This window comes from Clinocottus analis, unplaced genomic scaffold (genome assembly GCF_023055335.1).
Source record: "Clinocottus analis isolate CAN_PGR_092001 unplaced genomic scaffold, fCliAna1.0.p SCAF_14, whole genome shotgun sequence".
NCBI classification, from domain to species: Eukaryota; Metazoa; Chordata; class Actinopteri; order Perciformes; family Cottidae; genus Clinocottus; species Clinocottus analis.
The window spans coordinates 11,681,108-11,699,357 of NW_027175865.1; the positions used below are offsets into that span (position 1 = coordinate 11,681,108).

The 18,250-nt window shown below is 43.5% G+C and overlaps 2 protein-coding genes across 3 annotated transcripts in view; one reads left to right on the forward strand and one right to left on the reverse strand.

Annotated features, from left to right (window-relative positions):
• LOC137784381 (cyclic AMP-responsive element-binding protein 5-like) overlaps positions 1-8,329 on the forward strand; it is a 15,291-nt gene extending 6,962 nt beyond the window's left edge. For both annotated transcript variants that reach the window (XM_068574978.1, XM_068574977.1), the window contains exons 6-11: positions 1,645-1,771; positions 2,060-2,131; positions 5,228-5,557; positions 5,664-5,939; positions 6,019-6,127; positions 7,311-8,329. In XM_068574978.1, the coding sequence (XP_068431079.1) occupies positions 1,645-1,771; positions 2,060-2,131; positions 5,228-5,557; positions 5,664-5,939; positions 6,019-6,127; positions 7,311-7,447 (1,051 nt within the window). In that variant the 3' untranslated portion in view covers positions 7,448-8,329. The remainder of the gene's footprint in view (positions 1-1,644; positions 1,772-2,059; positions 2,132-5,227; positions 5,558-5,663; positions 5,940-6,018; positions 6,128-7,310) is intronic.
• A 736-nt stretch (positions 8,330-9,065) lies between these two features.
• Positions 9,066-12,180, reverse strand: tril (TLR4 interactor with leucine-rich repeats). Its single transcript, XM_068574976.1, has one exon. It carries the CDS (start codon positions 12,178-12,180, stop codon positions 9,688-9,690), a length of 2,493 nt encoding a protein of 830 aa, XP_068431077.1. The 3' UTR covers positions 9,066-9,687.
• Between the last annotated feature and the right edge of the window lie 6,070 nt (positions 12,181-18,250).

The following is an 18,250-nucleotide window of genomic DNA, read 5'->3' on the forward strand; positions in this document are numbered from 1 at the left end:
AGTACAGGACACTACAGGACTTTACAGGACAGTGAGCTGACAGTGGATTACGGCACATAAATTGGCACCAGCTGAATCACGACAGCATGTTAGTCAGTGAAACCAGCTAAGTGTTGCTCTATGAACCGTGGATCGTGTGTCTGACTGTTTCCCCTCGTGTTTACGAGCGGTTTCCACAGCGACCCGGTCTCTGAGAGTCTGGCGCTTGGCCCGGTAAAGCTGTTGTGGTTACGTTAGGAAATGCTGTTTTGGTTTGTCTGTACTTTGTTGTATGTTAAACGGGCCGCTTACCCCGGATTCAGTGATGACATCATTGCCGATGACCTCAGCACGGCCACGCAGGCCCACGCTGTCCAATTGGCCGAGAGCCAGAGCTGTTAGGTCAGCACATGGCACCCCGGGTCTCTACATCCCCCGCTGTGATCCCTGAGCGTCTCTCCTCCCTCTCAAGCTGTCACTTTTTTTCTCCCATATCTGTTTCCTTTCAAGTTCTTCACCTTATAATAGTTTCCATTAACGTTGCCTCACCTCAACCCTCCGCTCGCGCCTTTCTGCTCAAATACAATAACGTTGAGATATTTTCTTTCCTTTAGCGGATGCTTTTGTACAAATTTTAAGTTTCATACAAAGCTTGGTTGCAAATGTATCTGCAACTCTCGACTATATTAAAACACTTAACGTCAGATCATCCCTGTTAAATTCTGTGAAAGAGTGCAAGAAGACAAATGAAGCATTCAGTCCTATGCCATACCTCATAAGACATTCTGTTTGAATAGTCTAAGCACACTCAAAACAACTAGTTACAATAATGTGAAAATATGTCTGTTAAATTTTGTGTTACATTGAACAGATATGACAGACATGAACAGATGAAACAGATTTTACAAGCATTTTTAGCAGGTCTGAGGTATGAAAGAATTCAAATTTGTACAACAGAAGAAAAAACTGCCAGATTTAATTGCCCAAATACAAAAAGTAATTCCCAAATGTTCACAAACTGCCCAAAACCATTTGTATTCACTCAATAAAAGTTGCTCATGTTGGGCCAAATCTGACATATAGTGGGGATGAATACAACAGTGTTAAAATGACTTTTAAAAACGGAAACAACTCTTTCCAGTAACAGATGCCCCTATTATCCTGGATAATCCACAGAACAATAGTTTTCAAAGGGATTACTGTTTCAGCAAAAAGAAACTCCATTAAAACAAATTCCACAGTGAGGTCTGGGGATTAATTAAGGATTGAGTACTGTAACATGGTTTCTGAAACCTTTACATTTTTTGAGCACCATGAAAAATGACCACATGACCGACATTCTATTGGGGTGGAGGCGAAAATATATTAGATAGATATGTCGATGTATGCCTCTCATAGTAAGTTATACAAAAACAGCTCATGTCAATGACAGAATTTTCTTCTTCTTTTTTTTAAAATCATAATTCCTAATGTATTACCCATTTGATTTATAGCACCCATTTACCTCTTTTAAACATCTATGTCAGCCTCACCTCCAACTGCCAACAACGCTATGAATGTTTCAACTTGTACCTCTCTCTGAACTTGATTAGTGAAACTTTAGCTCTGGATAGCTCTCTGGCTTGACTCACCCCTTTATCTCTTTCTCTCTGTGGCTGACCACAGGCCAGTTCCCGGGTCGCTGTCGTCCCTCCTCCACATGCGGAACAGACAAAGACAACCGCTGCAAGCCTCCTTACCTGGCACCCTGCCAGACCCCGCCATGCAAGGGGCATCTGCTCAGCACATGCCTGTAAGTACGGGAGACTGGTTACTCACACATTTACATTTAAACACGCGTGCAATATGATTTATAGATGCAGGTATAGTGGCCAAAGTGGTCAAGATCCCCGGGTTAAAAATATTCATGGCTGACAGAAAAATTCACTTCACTCTTGTGTATGAATTAATCAAAAGTGTCAAACTCCAAATGGATATGACCTTGTGGGGAACTCTTTATACTTGAGGTTATGTATGCGCTATAGCTTTTCCTTGTCACAGTTGAAAGGTTATTTTTGTGTCAATTTCTTTCCTTCTTCAGATAGAGAAGCAAATGTCGTGTATAATGGGTCTACCAGGTCCGGGACACAACCCCTCCTGTTCCTCGCCTCAGGTACTGACCACATACAGTATCTTCTTACTGTTTCTGGACTAAATCTGATTTGTAAATTGCAGTGCTGCAGGAATAGTTTTTTTGAACACAATTATTCACTTTCTTAAAGAAATGTAGATAAAGACATTTGCATGGTATGAAGCTACCACTAGCAACTTGTTAGCTTAGCTTAGCATAAAGACTGGAAACAGGGCCTCATATTTAACAGGCGAGAGTGGTAACAATCAACAAACTGTACCTTTAAATGGCTAATGATTTCACTATTCTCATATCTACTCTAGAATTGTAGCCATGAAACCTAATTTTATGCCTTTGGTTTATTTTTTCCTAATCAGTATAGAAACAAAGTAATTCTTCACTTTAACACACACATCCACACAAACACACACACACACACACATGTCCAAGCTCTCTCTCTCACACACACACACACACTCAGGTCTGCACCACAGGAAGTCACAATATACATGCTCTCCCTGGCTTTCTTGGTTGTTTTATTTCCCTCGTGTTAACATGCTTTCAATCTCTTACCTTGTACATTTTCAATTTCCTCTTTCTAGGTGCATGTAGTATAAATTGTTAAATATGTGTGCTATCAAAAGCAACTTCAAAGGGAAAACTGTGAAAGCGCTCTGCGTCCACAAACAAACACAAACACACACACACACACACACACACACAGGTTATGACTTCATGTGCAGAGTTTGTATATAGAGTGGCAAATCAAAAGTGGTTTTAGGTTTCAGAGCTGCTCAGGTCGCAGGTTCGTATCTCAGCTTCTCTTCTTTGAGCACATACACTTCTTCTCCGGACCAAACTCAGTTTAATTCTATTGTCGTTTAGTCTTGTCAGGTGTTGTGTTTTGCATTTCGAAGGAAACAGGACTATACTTCTAAAACAATACAGGTTGTATCAACGTGCCTCCGTTGTACAGTAATTCCACACTCAGCTGAAGTGGAAAAGTAAACGTTTAACAAGTGGATCAGTGTTTCATGTACAGTTCTGTGTCTTCATTCACTGATCCCTCCAGACAGAAATATCAACGTGGTGTGTCATCCAGGCCAAGGAGACCCATGATGTAACCAAAGGCCCCAGTGTCAGGGTGTTTCTATGTAGTAAACAGAGCTCAGCTACTCGTGTCCCGTCCTGTTCAGTGTGTGTGGCTGTGCGTGTGTGTTTGACTGGCAGCCTGGCTGGCTGGCAAAGCTGGCACAGAGAGCGCGGTGACCTCATTCTTGGCACTTGCTAAATGTGCTCCCTCTTTTCGTTGTTGAATGGTTGAACGGGGGGGAAACAAATCTGCTTTTTCTCTTAAAGAATTATTGTGTAACCGGGAACAGATAGCAATATGGCCGGGGAGGGGGTGATGTCATGCTTTAAACATGACCTCTCCCTCTCCGCGTCTCCTCTGCTGAGTGGAGGAGAAAGGTGAGATGAGGTTTAATTTAGAACTTACAGTCTGTTTAGTCAGTTGATACGTGGGAATGATAAAGTGTGAAGGTATCAAGCTGCAGACTGCAGCATTTATTGGAACACATTATCCCTCTTATCTACAGTTGTGTTCACGGTTGTGGATAATTAGGAGAAAAGGCGATGATGGGTTAAGTAGGAGATTGTGGCTAACAGCAGTCGTAGTTTTTATTTTGAGACTTTTTTTGCTACATAGAGTAAGGATACTGTGGTTATTATCTGCTGTTACCAATTTAGCCAGTGTTGGGGGTCAAACACATCACACCCAGTATGAGAGAGACGGAGCATGTTTATGTATATCCTCAAGCTCTTCATACATGTGTTTAGTTTTAAACTTATAAACTCAAAGGTGGTTTAATATCTCTGGGTACAAAGTGTTTAAACATAGTGTATGTGAAATTATAGATTTACATTTCTCAATTGACTCTCTTTAAAGTATTTAAAAGTTATGATTGTGATGAATTTTACAACCGATACTTTGATGAAATACTAAACCTGGCTGAAATATGTGATATGTTCCTTCACAATCTTCTTCAGGGGACTTGTAAAATGACTGATTATCCAGAAATAGATGTTGCGAAGTAAATTATTGTATGTTTATAACAAACTCAGTCATATGATGTAAGGAGGTCTCCGGTTGCCAGGCCTTCAGGTGTAATGCTGAAGTGTTTGAGTGAGTAGAGTGGGGTATGGAGAGATTAGTAAAGAAAACACATCTTGATCCAGGCTAGAGGCCAAATTCAATCTTCTCAGTGCTTCAAAAAGTGAAGTTCATTTGATACGTTTGTTGGCTTTTTTTGTGTTTTGATTACAATAGCCATGTTGGAGGCTTTCATGCTCATATTGCAAATAGTCATAATACAACACACATTATAAAATGGTTTAACTGGGTGATAGAACTGTAGTTAGCAGGATCTGTGGCATCTTTGCCCTTCCTTAATTATAGACATGCATTGGCCTGAAGACAGGGGTTGGAGGACCATCTTTCTACATTTTCAGTAGGATTGGTATTAAAAAAAAGTGTCCAATAGAACCCCAAAACCATCGAGGCCCAAGTGAACTTATTTCGTCGGTCTACAAAAGCTTTTCACTAATGTTTCACTATTTGATGCCTTAAATAGCAGTACATAAATTACTTGCAATAACCAGCTTCTATCCAGTGTCACTGGGGGCTTGCTTGGCCCTACATGTCCCAGCATGCAATTAGTTCACCAGCCTGGTTATAAATTGGTTGTCAGTAACATTCCTAGAGGCCATAATAAACTCAGAAGAATGTGCTGTTTGAGAGAGGATGTGAAAATACAGAAGTTATAATGAGAGTCAATTACTGAGGCTCCACTGTGTTTATCTTTCTTAAAGAAATGACATGTACAACTCTGTCTTTGTCGGCCTCAAGCTGGCTCACAGCATTTTGATTTGGCGAAAAAAAGAAAAAAAAAGTGTACATTGGTTTAGGAGATGGCCCTGATGGATGGGGAAATATATTCAAATCAACTGGACATTCAACATAAAGGCTGTCACTGTGGTTATTTAGCCAGTAAATCATATTTGACGCAACTTTAAATGCTTTGTTCAGTGCATCACATGTATACTAATATTATATTTGATCTCTTAATCTCCTCCCAGAGATCCAAACAGGCTCTGGGCCACCATTTCCAACAGCACCACCCAGCCATGGTCGCCATCAACAACCCTGTGACATCCATGGGTCACATGATGGAGATGATGTCACAGCGTCATCAGGCACCTCCATTACAACACCACCACCACCACCACCATCACCCTCATCATCCACAGCTGCAAGCTCCAACCCTCACCTTCCAGCAGCGATGCCATGCTTCACCGCCGCAGCATCTGGGAAGCACCCACGGCCACCACGCTCAGGCTCACCAAGCCCCGCCTCCCCAGCTGCACCAGGGCTCGCCTCCTGCACCTCCCCTGACTGTTCAGGCACAGGTACATATGCTTTAACATTTACTGATCAGCTTGGAGACGATACACCTATGACTTCATATTTCTGCATCCAGAGCTTACTTTAAAGATGTTTGTTTTTTGCTTGTAGTTATCACCAGATGCACAGCAGATGCAGCCCTCCCATCCATTGCACTCCCAGCACGCAGTGCAGGATGGTGGCAGTTGCAGCAGTGGAGGAGGCGGCGGCGGCGGCGGCGGCCACCGTCGCAGGAGGACGGCAGAGCAGGACCCTGACCAGCGCAGGCAGAAGTTTCTGGAGCGGAACCGGGCTGCAGCCACCCGCTGCCGACAGAAGAGGAAAGTGTGGGTGTCGTCGCTGGAGAAGAAGGCGGAAGAGTTGACGCATACAAACCTGCAGCTACAGGTAGGAAACACTCTGAACACACACAAGTGCACACAATCTAAACTTCAAGGATACTTAGTATTTATCTGCCTGTTCCCAGAATGAGGTGACGTCATTGAGGTCAGAAGTGGGTCAACTGAAGCAGATTCTGCTGACCCATAAGGACTGTCCCGTCACCGCCCGGCAGAGAGAGGCACAGGGGTACCCCAGTGAGTAGAGCCCCCTACCCTGCACTCCCTCGCTAGAAATCTCACCAGCTTTTCCAGATGCCTGACACCAATCATCTCCATCCACCACCAAGGGTATAATTCAGATACCTTATGCCTTGTATGTTCACATAAGGGAATACTCCATGGTTACATTTTGTCTTGTTATGGCGCTCAGCACACATAGGGACCTTAAACTGTATCTCACAGAGTGCAACTAAACAGCTCTTAAAACTCTGCTTTTAACCCCATTCTCCAAATATTGGTACATGCACTTTTATTCCTATATGGAGAGGCAATCAGGGGAAAGCACTGCACTCTTAACTCTCCATTAAAAGGAATGCATTTTTCATTTCCATTCTGATACTCATTCAATGAACCAGACCTTGACGGTATTTGAAATACTCTGAAGCAGTGGTTCTCAACCTGGTGGTCGGTATTGAGTCGTAAGTTCCCGGGGTTACCAGATGCTTGTGGAGAAAGAAAAATGTAATTGCATACTAAATATAAAGAAGAAATAACATATTTTAGACGGGGGAATGTTTTTTACATTACAACGCCTGTACCAGTAATATAATTTGCCTCATAATACATTTTATGGAGTGTTTGAAAAGTGTGCCTGCACAAAAGTTTCTAAACGGGGGTTTCCAGTGGGTCAGGGGGAAAGAAAAATCCACAGTGCCTGGAGCACGATGGACAACGTCTGGAGGGGTTGCGACTCAGAAGCGTTGAGAACCGCTGCTCTCGAGTGCAGTGCAATGTTGCATTGCACTCTAGTCATTATGTCTTGCATGAAGTTACTTGGAACAAAATGCAGACAATGACCATCTTGCACTCAAGGCAGGCTAAAGTTAATGTTCAACAATAATTTAACCTGTATACGACCTGAAATGAAAGAAACAAATACTGCACCTTGTGGCTTAAATTAAAGCAGCCATTGTGTTCTAAGTGTTGAGCTTCAGAGAACAAAAATGGATGCACTATTGGCATGTGTTACGTTCATATCTTTCTATTGTTGTCTTTTTACCTGTGTGTACAGTATTAATTTGTTGAAATAAAAGAGATATTTTCCTTTAATCTGAGCTGTAGTGAGTTTTTCATTCATTGGCATGCTCATAAACCCTGCACGGAACAGACAATCTACACAGGATCTGTGACTTTGATTGACAGCTGTTTTTGTATCCAGCTGCTGTGGTGAGCCCATGCGGAAGTCCCGCCCCTGTAGGTCCTGGCTCTCATCTGCAGGCCATCCAACACAACAACATCTCCACCTCCTCGACAACTGGAGGCGACACAGGGAACGACCTTAGGCCCGGATGTTAGCCCTCACCACACAGAGGACGGGATGGGACTAATCTTTCTGTCAAAACTACACTAAAGTCTCCCTCAGCTGTGGATCCATGTGTCTTTACATTGTAGATGAAATACTAAACTGGATAGGTGAATTTATAAATCCATGTGAACACTGAGGTATTTTGCTTTTCTGGTTGGGGAGGAGACCAGAACCACATACTGATACATTTCCATAACAGGTGCAAAATGGACCTTTTCTGAAAGCCTTGTTAAAAACTGACATGGCAACTGGATCCTGTGTTTATTCAGAAAGTGTTTCCATTCACAGCAATCAAATCACTGCTTACTACACACGGACTATGCACGAAAAAAATCAGACACATCTTTTCAGTATGTTGTGCTCTTATACTACTAAAAAGAAAACATTTCAAGCAGCTGCGGGCACACATCTTATGTCTTCCCTTGTACTTTCTACAAATAATTAATATTAACATGTTTACTGTAAAAATTTTGAATCGAACCCACAGCTGTTTTGGAATGTCATTTATTACAGGATTGTACAGTATTTCCTTTCCTCTGGCCAAAGACACTAAATAACAACTGCTCCGTGCGTCTCAATTCCTGTCAGTTAATATTAGAAAACTCTTATTCTGGTATTTTTTTTTTTTTTTTTAAATACCCTTTTAATATGGCATCACATTTGTGATTGTTTTACACTATAAACCTGTGGTTTTGAACAATGAGATCATAGTTATCAATCTGTTTCTATGCATACACTATGGTCTAGTCTGCCATCTAGTGACTGGTTTTGTCGGTGATAGCTGACGACGATGACTGGAGTGGTCAGCAAAGCAGATCACAGCCTGTTTTATGTTTGACCAATACAAAGACATATACCTATGTCTTGATGTATAAAACACAAAGAAAGTTTTAAAAATGGTCTTTTGTCTTTTATTGAAACAATGAATTTATCTGGCAGTAAATGAAAGTGTCCCAAACTTAGGGACTTGATTTTGGTACCAGCTGTAGACCCTTCAGTGCGGTTTATTCAGATGGTTTTCTTTTTCTTTTGTCAAAAGCTTTCCGTTCTGACATCTCGAGTGTCCGCTTAGTGATTTGAATATAACTTGCAAGCATACAATTGTGCATCCGTATGTGTGTGTGCATGTGTCTTTGTGCATGTGTGCTTCATTTGGACATAATGTGGGAGGCACTCCACCCTGTCTACTCAAACAAAGGAACCGCTTAACTATTACCAGACCTCAACTTGACGCGCATGCAAAAGCATGCATGCTTTTTGCTGACAAACACACACTTACTTTTCTAACACATTATTGTCATTATCTTCTCCACCCTCACATATTCTTCAGTTCTCTCTCTTAAGCACTAAATATCAGAATAGTGGCAGATGAAATAATCATTGTTTGCACCATATTTGAATATACAAGAATTATATCATTAAACTGCTAATATTAGCAGTGAACCACATTGACAAAAGAAAAAATGCATGCTAAAACATCTAATCAAATGTCAAATGATGATATTTTTCTGAGCAGCCTGAAAATATCTGGTTTGCACTTATATAAATGTATATATAAAATACTCTTCATAAACCCTCCTAGAAATATTAACATAATCAGTGGTTTACATAACAGATATTTGAATGTGATGGATGCTTATAGAGGTAAAACATAAAGACTCAAATGACAAATCAATCACATTGTTGGGGATTTTACTTCTTCATGTAATACAGGTGTATATATAAAAGTATAAAACGTGATAGATGTGATACAAAACAAAAGGTTTTACCCTGCCAACCAGCAGCCATCATTACATACTGTACACATGTGAGACAACATGATGTCTATCAACTCAACATTAGCACCATAGTTGAAATCAGTGAGCAATCATTCATGCATATGCGTACGCACAACACATGATCCAGTCGCACATTTAGAAACACTTGCAGGTGCAAGGAAGTTAAAGAGGAAAGGCACAAAGCAGGAAGAGGAAGTCAGAGGGAATTTGCCCTTCGCCTGGTGTCTGAAAAGGAACGGATGAGCTCAGCTGTTCTATTGTCACTTGAAAAGTTTTGTTTTGGGCAAATGAGAAACCAAGTCATAAAAAGGTAGAACAATTGCCTTGGTTTGTTCACAGCCACAAACGCCATGTTTTAAATATGATAACCCAGGTCTGTGACAAGACGGGACAAGAGCAAAAACTGTAGCAAAAGCCAATTCAAATGTCTTTCTGTTGGAAGTTGAATGGCTCTAGTCAGAGAATCTCTGCATATCGCTGTCTCTGCGAACACTGTTGCTGTCCATAAAGCGGTCACAGGGGAACTCAATGAGGTCCCCTTCCTCTAATGGTGCAAGACGTGCTGGACGGCTGCTCTGGTAGCTGGTGAAGTCAGCGGACACAGAGGCGCTGGCCACGGCGGGACGAAACGGTCGCCGGGTGGAGTACATGTGCCGCACGTGCACGGCCGTCTTCCTCCTCTGCAGCCTCCTCTTCAGGCTCCGCCCAAGCCAGACAGCGCCAATAACAAGCAGCAGCACGGCGTTCCCGGCCAGTGTGGCCACCGTCACCAGCTGGAGGTCAGAGGTCAGCATGCCTCCGTGGCCGAACCCCTCAGGGAGAGTGACCAGTCCTGCACAGTGGTCACGGGGTGCAACTTGACACACAGATCCTCCGACTACTCCTTCCACACAGACCATGTAGGTCACATCGGAGCTGAGTTCTCGAAGGGTTACGGAGCGAGCCGTGCCACGGGCGTAGACATAGCGGGGGAAACGATCCGCAGTGCCAAAGCGGTCAAACAGAATCCGGTATTGGACTTCATCTAGGCCTGGCCCAAGTTTTGGTGTGTAGCGGTGATACTCCCTGGTGGTCCAGTAGATGGTGACAGTACTAGATGTCACTTGATCTACTGAAACATTAGTGATGACATGGCGGTTGAACATACAAGGATCTGTGATTACAGGCCGAGCCTCCTCCTGATTGGACCTCAGAAGATCAAACTTCTCCCCTGACTTGACCTGAGAAAAGGTGGTGTTTGGATCAGTGGAGTTTCTATCTTGGTTTCCAGCATGACTTGGTGTAGAAATAGCTGGTGGATCAGTTCTGGAAATGGTATTTGACCTTCGTCTTCCTTTGGCACGTTTCCCACCAGCCTCTGTAGCGGGTCGTGACCTTGGGCTGAGTGGCTCTTTCTTTGATTTCTTTCTTTCCAATGAAGAAGATGCTTCTGCCAGTGCTAGACCCCCTTGGTCTCCCTGGATTCCCACCTCCTCCTCTCCTTCCCTCTTCCTTTTATCTCGCTCTTTCCTCATTATGACTCCATCCCTATCCCCTGTTCTCAAATCTACACCTTGCGTCTCCTCTGCCTGGACTTCTTCACCTCTCTCCTCCTGCTGTATTGTATCCACCGTCCCGACCTCTTCACCCTCCAACTCTTCCAACACCCCCACTTCCCGGCTCTCCTCGGGTTTAACTTGGCTCCTGCACAAGTGGGTCCAGTTCCCGAGGGGCTGCAGCTGGGAGCTGTTTACATAGTCAAGATATTTCCCTCTCAGAGTTGCCGGGTGATGACATTGCACAAAAACAGTCAATAATTTGCCTTGAGAATGCACAGCAGTCATCCATCTTTTCAGCTCCTCCAATCGACAGTCGCACGTCCAGTTGTTGCCATGGAGATCCAGGTTATAAAGCACATTGTTGAGTGAAAAAATGTCCCCGGACAAGCTAGTGAGCACGTTGTTCTTCAGCTTGAGCACTCTCAGGTGTTTAAGTTGTGAGAAAGCCAAAGAGTCCACGCTGGATATCCGGTTGCGACTGAAGTCCAGCTCCTCGATGTGTTTCAGAGAGTCCAGGAGACCGGCGGGGATTTCCTCCAGCTCGTTGCCGTCAATCAGAAGCTCTCTGAGGCTCGACAGCCCCCTCAGAGCCCCGCTGTCCAGGCGAGAGATTCTGTTGTTGCTGAGGGACAGCTTGGACAGCTTTTTTAGGTTGTGGAAGACATGGTTTCCAACGTACTGGATTTCATTTTCAGACAGCAGCAGAGTGGTCAGAGCAGTGAGTTGGGAGAAAGTGAGTGCATTGCGCACGGCTGACTGCTTGTTGTGGGCCAGGTTGAGAAAGCGCAGATTGGTGAGTTTAGAGAAAGCGTTTCTGTGGATATGCTGCAGTTTGTTGGATTCTAGATGGAGATAATGAAGGCTGGCCAAACTTTTAAAAACAGAGTCCTGCAGGACGTCTATTGAGTTTCCATCCAGACGCAGTTTAACAAGATTATCCAAATCGGTAAAGAGCTCTGGGGTGATTTTCTTAATGTCATTATTATTTCCACAAAGAATAGTTAATTTCTTCAGGGATTGTAGAGTCCCAGCTGGTATATTTGATAAATGATTATGTCCCAAGTACAGCTCCTCCAACTTTGAGAGTTTCTCAAATGCTTTCGGGTGAATAGCTTGTATCTGATTGTACTGCAAATTCAACCGTATGAGGTTACTGTACCGTGTGAAGTCGAAGGCAGAGACGTTACCAATGAAGTTACCCCCAAGGCTGAAGATCAGCACCTCCTCGGGCACCCGCGCCGCAGGTTTGGGCACAGCGCGCAACCCTCGATTGGTGCACATGAGGTGCTGCGGGTGCTGACAGTCACAGCGGTCGGGACAAAAGCTCGTCGCCTGGGAGGAAAAGATGAACCCGTTGAGCGACAGCAGGAAAAAGCAGGTCCCCGCCAGGAAATAGCCGGTATCCATTCCCACTGTGCGGCTGGCACAGACAGAAACTGATGCAGCATTCGCGTTACGTTGTTCAGGTGCAGTCGCCCCTCTCCCGACCCGACTCGTCCATAATGCACTTGTTGCTCTAAGCAGTGGAGAAAGACGCTGTACACATCAAGCACGCGTCTCCATCACTTAGCAGCATGTTCTATAGACCAAATTAATTTGTGCAGTGCGCTCTGATGTTGTCTGAGGAAACGCTCACCACCCCAATAAAGCCTACATCCCCCCAAGTGGTCATCTGCTGCGAATTACAGAGTTCATGCGCAGAGCGTGCTCACACACACACACACACACACACACACACACACACACACACACACACACACACACACACACACACACAGTGAAATAGTCCCTCCCCCGCAACTCTGCGACCCTGCCAAAACCAGATGTGCACAAGTCTTGACGCACGAGATCCAGTGTTTTGCGCATGCACGCAGGTAATTAAGCGCGCGCACACTTGCCTGTTCAGTGAGAGAGGGAGGGAGCGAGAGACACTGAGAAACCCTATGACCGAGTTTTCTGCGCGCCCCCGCAGCCACCGGGGGTCTGAGATCTGGATCGGATGGACAAAGCAGACGTGAAGATTTCCTTCCCACGAAATCCCGAGAGAAACCCAAATTCTTGGATTCCCTCGTTTCAGGGCGCAGATAAAGAACATTTACTCATAAAAACAAGTTTAACCGAATGCTCATGTTATCATTGGTTTTCATGAGCTATGTCAAAATACTAATTCATAAAACAGCTCTAACCTAATGAACAGCTATGTTCTGCTGTGCAGTCTGAGGACATACATAGCACAGTGAGCTACAATCAACACATCAACAGCCCAGTCTGCACTTTGTAGCCTAAAGTAGGAACGCCATCATCACGCTGCCTAACTGTAATTTACCATTCTCTCATTAACGCGCTTGGTGCTGCCTGGGCCACAAGGAGCCCAGATGGTTCACATTTGCAGATGAGGAATTCAGGAAGTTAAGTGTGTGTTAAGACTAAGGGAGAGGTGCCAAATATGAGTTAAAGATCTTCCAACCTGAATGTGGGGAAATAAATGCAGGGTGTGTGGAGCATGTGCAGATTTTGCTCAGACATTTTGCAGATTGAGAAACAATCAGATTCTCAGTGTAGCTATCGCCTACATGAAGGTTTGTGTTCCAGTGCTGTCTGAAAAGCATGCAATGCTACTGCCAGGACATCTGCACATTTACGGCACATGAGGTGGAGTGCTTACCCACCACAGTACAAATAGCAGTGTCTCCCGACCTATCCTGTCTGATAGTCCCACTGGATGAGCTCAAGCTTTCCTTTATCAACACCACAATCCCATCATTTCTAACTGGGTCATATTTAAACAATTATTACATCAAATGTAATATTGTTACATTCTATTAAATTATCAATATTATGGTTGATTTGATCAAGTTTGCACGAGAGGCACGTGGTTTCAAATGTTTGTTCTTTGAGAAAAGTACTTTATACTTTACTTTTAGGCAACTGCTTCAACTTCTCTGCTTAATACGTTTCCACACACTCTCAATTGCAGCATGTGATGTCAATGTTTGTGAACAGAGATTTGTTTTACTGCGGAGAGCATAAGCAGTCCTAACTTACTCATGCAAACAGAGTCACATGCACATTGACGTGCACACACATGCAACTTTCCCTGAGAAGCAAGTGATGCAATGGTTTCCAGAGCCCAGCGAATGGATGACTGTTGTCTCTCTGTGTATTTCCAGCACGCAGCAGAAGCCTCAAAGACACCCTGATTGGCTTTTTCATTCTCATGCATATCTGTTGGTAGACATCATGGACATTATGTGTGTGTGTGTGTGTGTGTGTGTGTGTGTGTGTGTGTGTGTGTGTGTGTGTGTGTGTGTGAGTGAGTGAGTGAGTGAGTGAGTGAGAGAGAGAGAGACAGAAGGAAATATGACCCTTGGGGAAGCCCCCTCTCTCTGGGAGGTCATTTCCTGTCTGGCCATTTCTCCATAGTATTCCTATGTCTCTGCTGATCCCCCCCTCCGTATCCCTTTCTTTCTCTCTGAGGAACACACACATTGAGAAAACACTCAGAGATTTGGCCTCAGACATAGCGGGACCACTTTAGTTAGTTTTATGGCTCCTGCTTTGTGTCAGAGTTGAAAGGAATACACAAAAAATTGCATCAGCATGGATTGGCTTACACTGTAGCATCAAACAATAACTTAATCTTCACTTTAATGTCGTAGCATTTGGAGGAAAATAATGGGGGAGGGATCATTCCCAAGAGAGCAAAGTTTATATCTGAGATGGACAGATATGAAAGATAGAAACAGGTGAAGAAAAAAAAACAATCTGAGGAAGTAACGTGTTGGGGAGAGGAGGGTGTTAATGTAAGAATGATGTAGACAGAGATTGTTGTGAGGAAAAAAGAAAAAAAAGTGCCAGAGTTGACCCAGATTCGTATAGACTATAGCACAATAGGCAGCATTGAGGACCCGTAAAGAGCTGTCTGCCACTGTGCCTGCACACAATGACGGCTGCAGACTGGTTTCACCATCCTTTCCTTTCATCACCTCCCTCTCCTCCCTGCGGGCCTCTCACAGTCCAATCAACTGGCCATATGACATTTGAGTCTCTCACAGACAGAGAGAGAGAGAGAGAGAGAGAGAGAGAGAGAGAGAGAGAGAGAGAGAGAGAGAGAGAGAAGTAAGTGGAAGAGAAACATAATTCTATCAGGGGGAGAAAGATAGAGAGGAGGGTTTTTATATCTGTCTGCCAAAGTATGTCTGCATGAAACAAAAAATATCCAGGTCAGTGCAGGTGAGGTTTTTTTTGTGTGCATGTAAATGAGATGATGCTGCAGCGTATGTAGGTCACTTATAGTGTTACATTTCTCCAGCACAGTCTTTAAGTGTTGAAACAGCTATTCTATGAATAAAGAACATGAGAAGAAAGTGTGTTTGGAGGGAGGAATAAAGTCATTTTGTCAATTAGTGTTATGTGTTGTACAAGCAACAGTAAGAATGATTATACATGGTTTTATCCTCAGAAAGGGAAGAAATTTAATACATTTTTTTGCTTCTTATATTTGAAAAGGACATGTTTACTTTCTATTCTTCTCAATAAGCCCTTTTCACAGCAGACATTTCCACATTTCCACTACATTCAAAATCATGAACCTAACCCAAACCCTACAGTGCACCACATTTATGGTCCGCCATTTTATTTGAGGGTCATAAATCAGAGTGAAAAATAATGACAAAACTAAGAGTTAACTGTTGGCCTCTGTCCCTTATCTTTATACTAAGCTAAGCTAACCATCTCCTGGTTGTTATTCCTTATTTACTTCATGAGAGTGGTATCCATCTTCTCATCTAACTCGCTGTAAAAATGCAAGTAAGCGTATTCCTAAAATGTTGGATGGATGTGAATACTTTAAAACAATTGGTCTTCAGTCAAATGCTAACTCAAATCTATAATAAATTAAAAACATTTAACAGATCCACACATTAAAACAAGGCTAAAATGTGAAAAGAGGTCAAATGTTGCATCTCATCACGCTGTGATAGAGAATGCAAGTAGAGTTTTAGTACTGACGCGTACTTGCACACATACACAAGCTTATAAAAATCACATGAAACACAGTTGGTGATACTCTTCAAGTGATCATTTATCACGTAAACAGTTCCCAGAGACACACCAAAATGTGCCCCAATGGACACACACAGCATGACTGATAGTGTACGGGACTAATGAGCCTCACACAAAGCCACAGACTTGCAGGAAGTCGGGCTGGTGGAAACATGAGCGCCCTATTGTGTGTCAGAATGCAGAGATCTCAGCGGCTAACCTTCCCCTGAGGGCCCAACATACACGAGAGAGACAATCCATATGGGACATGTCCTGGTAACATAACACTGCTTGAAACCAGCACATGGAGCTTATCATAGTAATCAGTGTAAGGATGCGGCCGCAGTCGAGATGAACCACATGCTTTGTTTCCTAGGATAAGCCCTCCAACGTGGCTCAAAGAAAATTGTCCAAACAAATAACAGAGTGTCCCTGTGTAAGTGCACATCTATTGGTGCGTGAATGTGTGTGTGCGCACTTTTGTTCGTGTTCTTTGTGTAATGTTGTATATATTTAAAGCTTTCCTTGTGAATATTCAATATGCCGGGATAAAGAACGCAGAGCCAAGCAAAGGGAAGGAAAAGAGTTGATGAGGAAGTGGGATTGTGTGTGTGTGTGTTTGTGTCTTTTTGTGTGTGAGGACAGTTTACATGAGCAGCAGCTGCTCGGATCGTTAAGTGCTTTAGCTAGCACAGGGAATCATAGATCTCCTTCATACTCTCACACGCATTAACGGTGTGTGTTTGTGTGCCTGTGTGTTTATAGTATAAACACACAGGCACACACACACACACACACACACACACACACACACACAGTGATATAAACGTTATACACTTAGATAGAGAAGGTGAAGGAGACACCATCATCTCTGTGCAACATGTGTCTGCAGCTCCACTCACACATCGCTGTGAGCAGAGATTGAAGAGACTGTACGCTAAACAGAATGCAAACACATTTTATGTGCACCTACGTGTATAGAAATGATAAAAGAAGAGTGGCGGGAACATCTGGACCCCATTCCTTTAACCCCTAATGTTCACACTGCTCCCGATACACAACCATCCCAGTTGGTTCCCATCGCAGGAATTAGAAAAAGAGGGCAAGATGGAGGGATACATTGGAGGAGCCAGAGCGTCTAGTTGCAGTAACTTGACAAAACTTCTCTTCTCATAAAATACTAACAATCTAATCGAAATCAGAGCTTGTCACAAACAGTTGGCATTGAAAATGCACCAAGCGGCTGATTGCAACAGCACATCAGGCATCATGTGGGAAACGCATTTGCCTTAGCATTCCTTTCTGCTTTGGGAGAGCGCCAGCCTCTCCTGCTTGACCTCAGAAGGTCATGTTTTGTCGTTGAGCCCAACATGAATGAGCCGGGGAGGCGAGAGAGAGGGAGAAGGAGAGGGAGAGAGATGGCGGGCGAGAGAGGGCAGAACTTTCCAGGTTTCAATCAACCCTGTGACTTAAAAATGGAGGGACGAGAGGAGGGAAAGAGAGGAAGGGAGGTACTTGACATCTGGAAAGAATTAGAGAGCATGCTATTGCCCTGTTGAAAGGGTAGAGAGAGTGGAGGGGGAGATATAGGAATAAGGAGGGCAGTATAAAGGATAGACTGAGTGTGTGTGTGTGTGTGTGTGTGTGTGTGTGTGTGTGTGTGTGTGTGTGTGTGTGTGTGTGTGTATGTGCTGGGAGGGCAACCCTTTGATCTACCAAGTTTGATAGGTATGTCTGCATGCACATAATCAGCCTCAATCACATAATAACACCGAGACGACGTAATACCTTAGAATCTTTAGATCACTGAGTTGTTCAGATAACATTCAGGAAGTCAAGCACCCTGAAGGGGCAGCGCAAGGCTGCATGAGCGCACCAAAACATGAAAGCGAGCACACAAACACTCATATGCACATAAAGACTGGATTAGCATCACTCAAGCAAACAAAATGCAAAACAAGTCACAAACTACAAGAAATGTGGGATTTCTGAGTCATTCAAACGAAGTCGTCAGTCAGTAATTTAGAGAGCTGGGACATCTGATCTGCAGCTGTTGACTCTTTCTGTCAAGTCCCAAGTGTTGCTTCTGTGCAACAGCGCCCTCTGCAGACATGGAACATTATTGCAAGAGGTGGGGGGCGCTAAAAAAAGCTAGCAGCACCTCAAAAAGCTCACTTGGTTATTTAATACAGACAAACACTTAGTTTTTTGTGGGGATTGGACAAACAATACATGAGTTAAGAGTTGCTGGTAGTTTGCATCTTATGTTGAAATATCTGGATTAAACAGCTGTTTCCTGTCTTTGTACTAAACTAACCACTGATGGATGTAGCTTTATATTTACGGAACAGATGTGTATTATATCAATATTGTGCCCTCATAGTGTATTTTACTAAGTACAATTGTGTTTATTCAAGTTAAATGTGTTACTGAT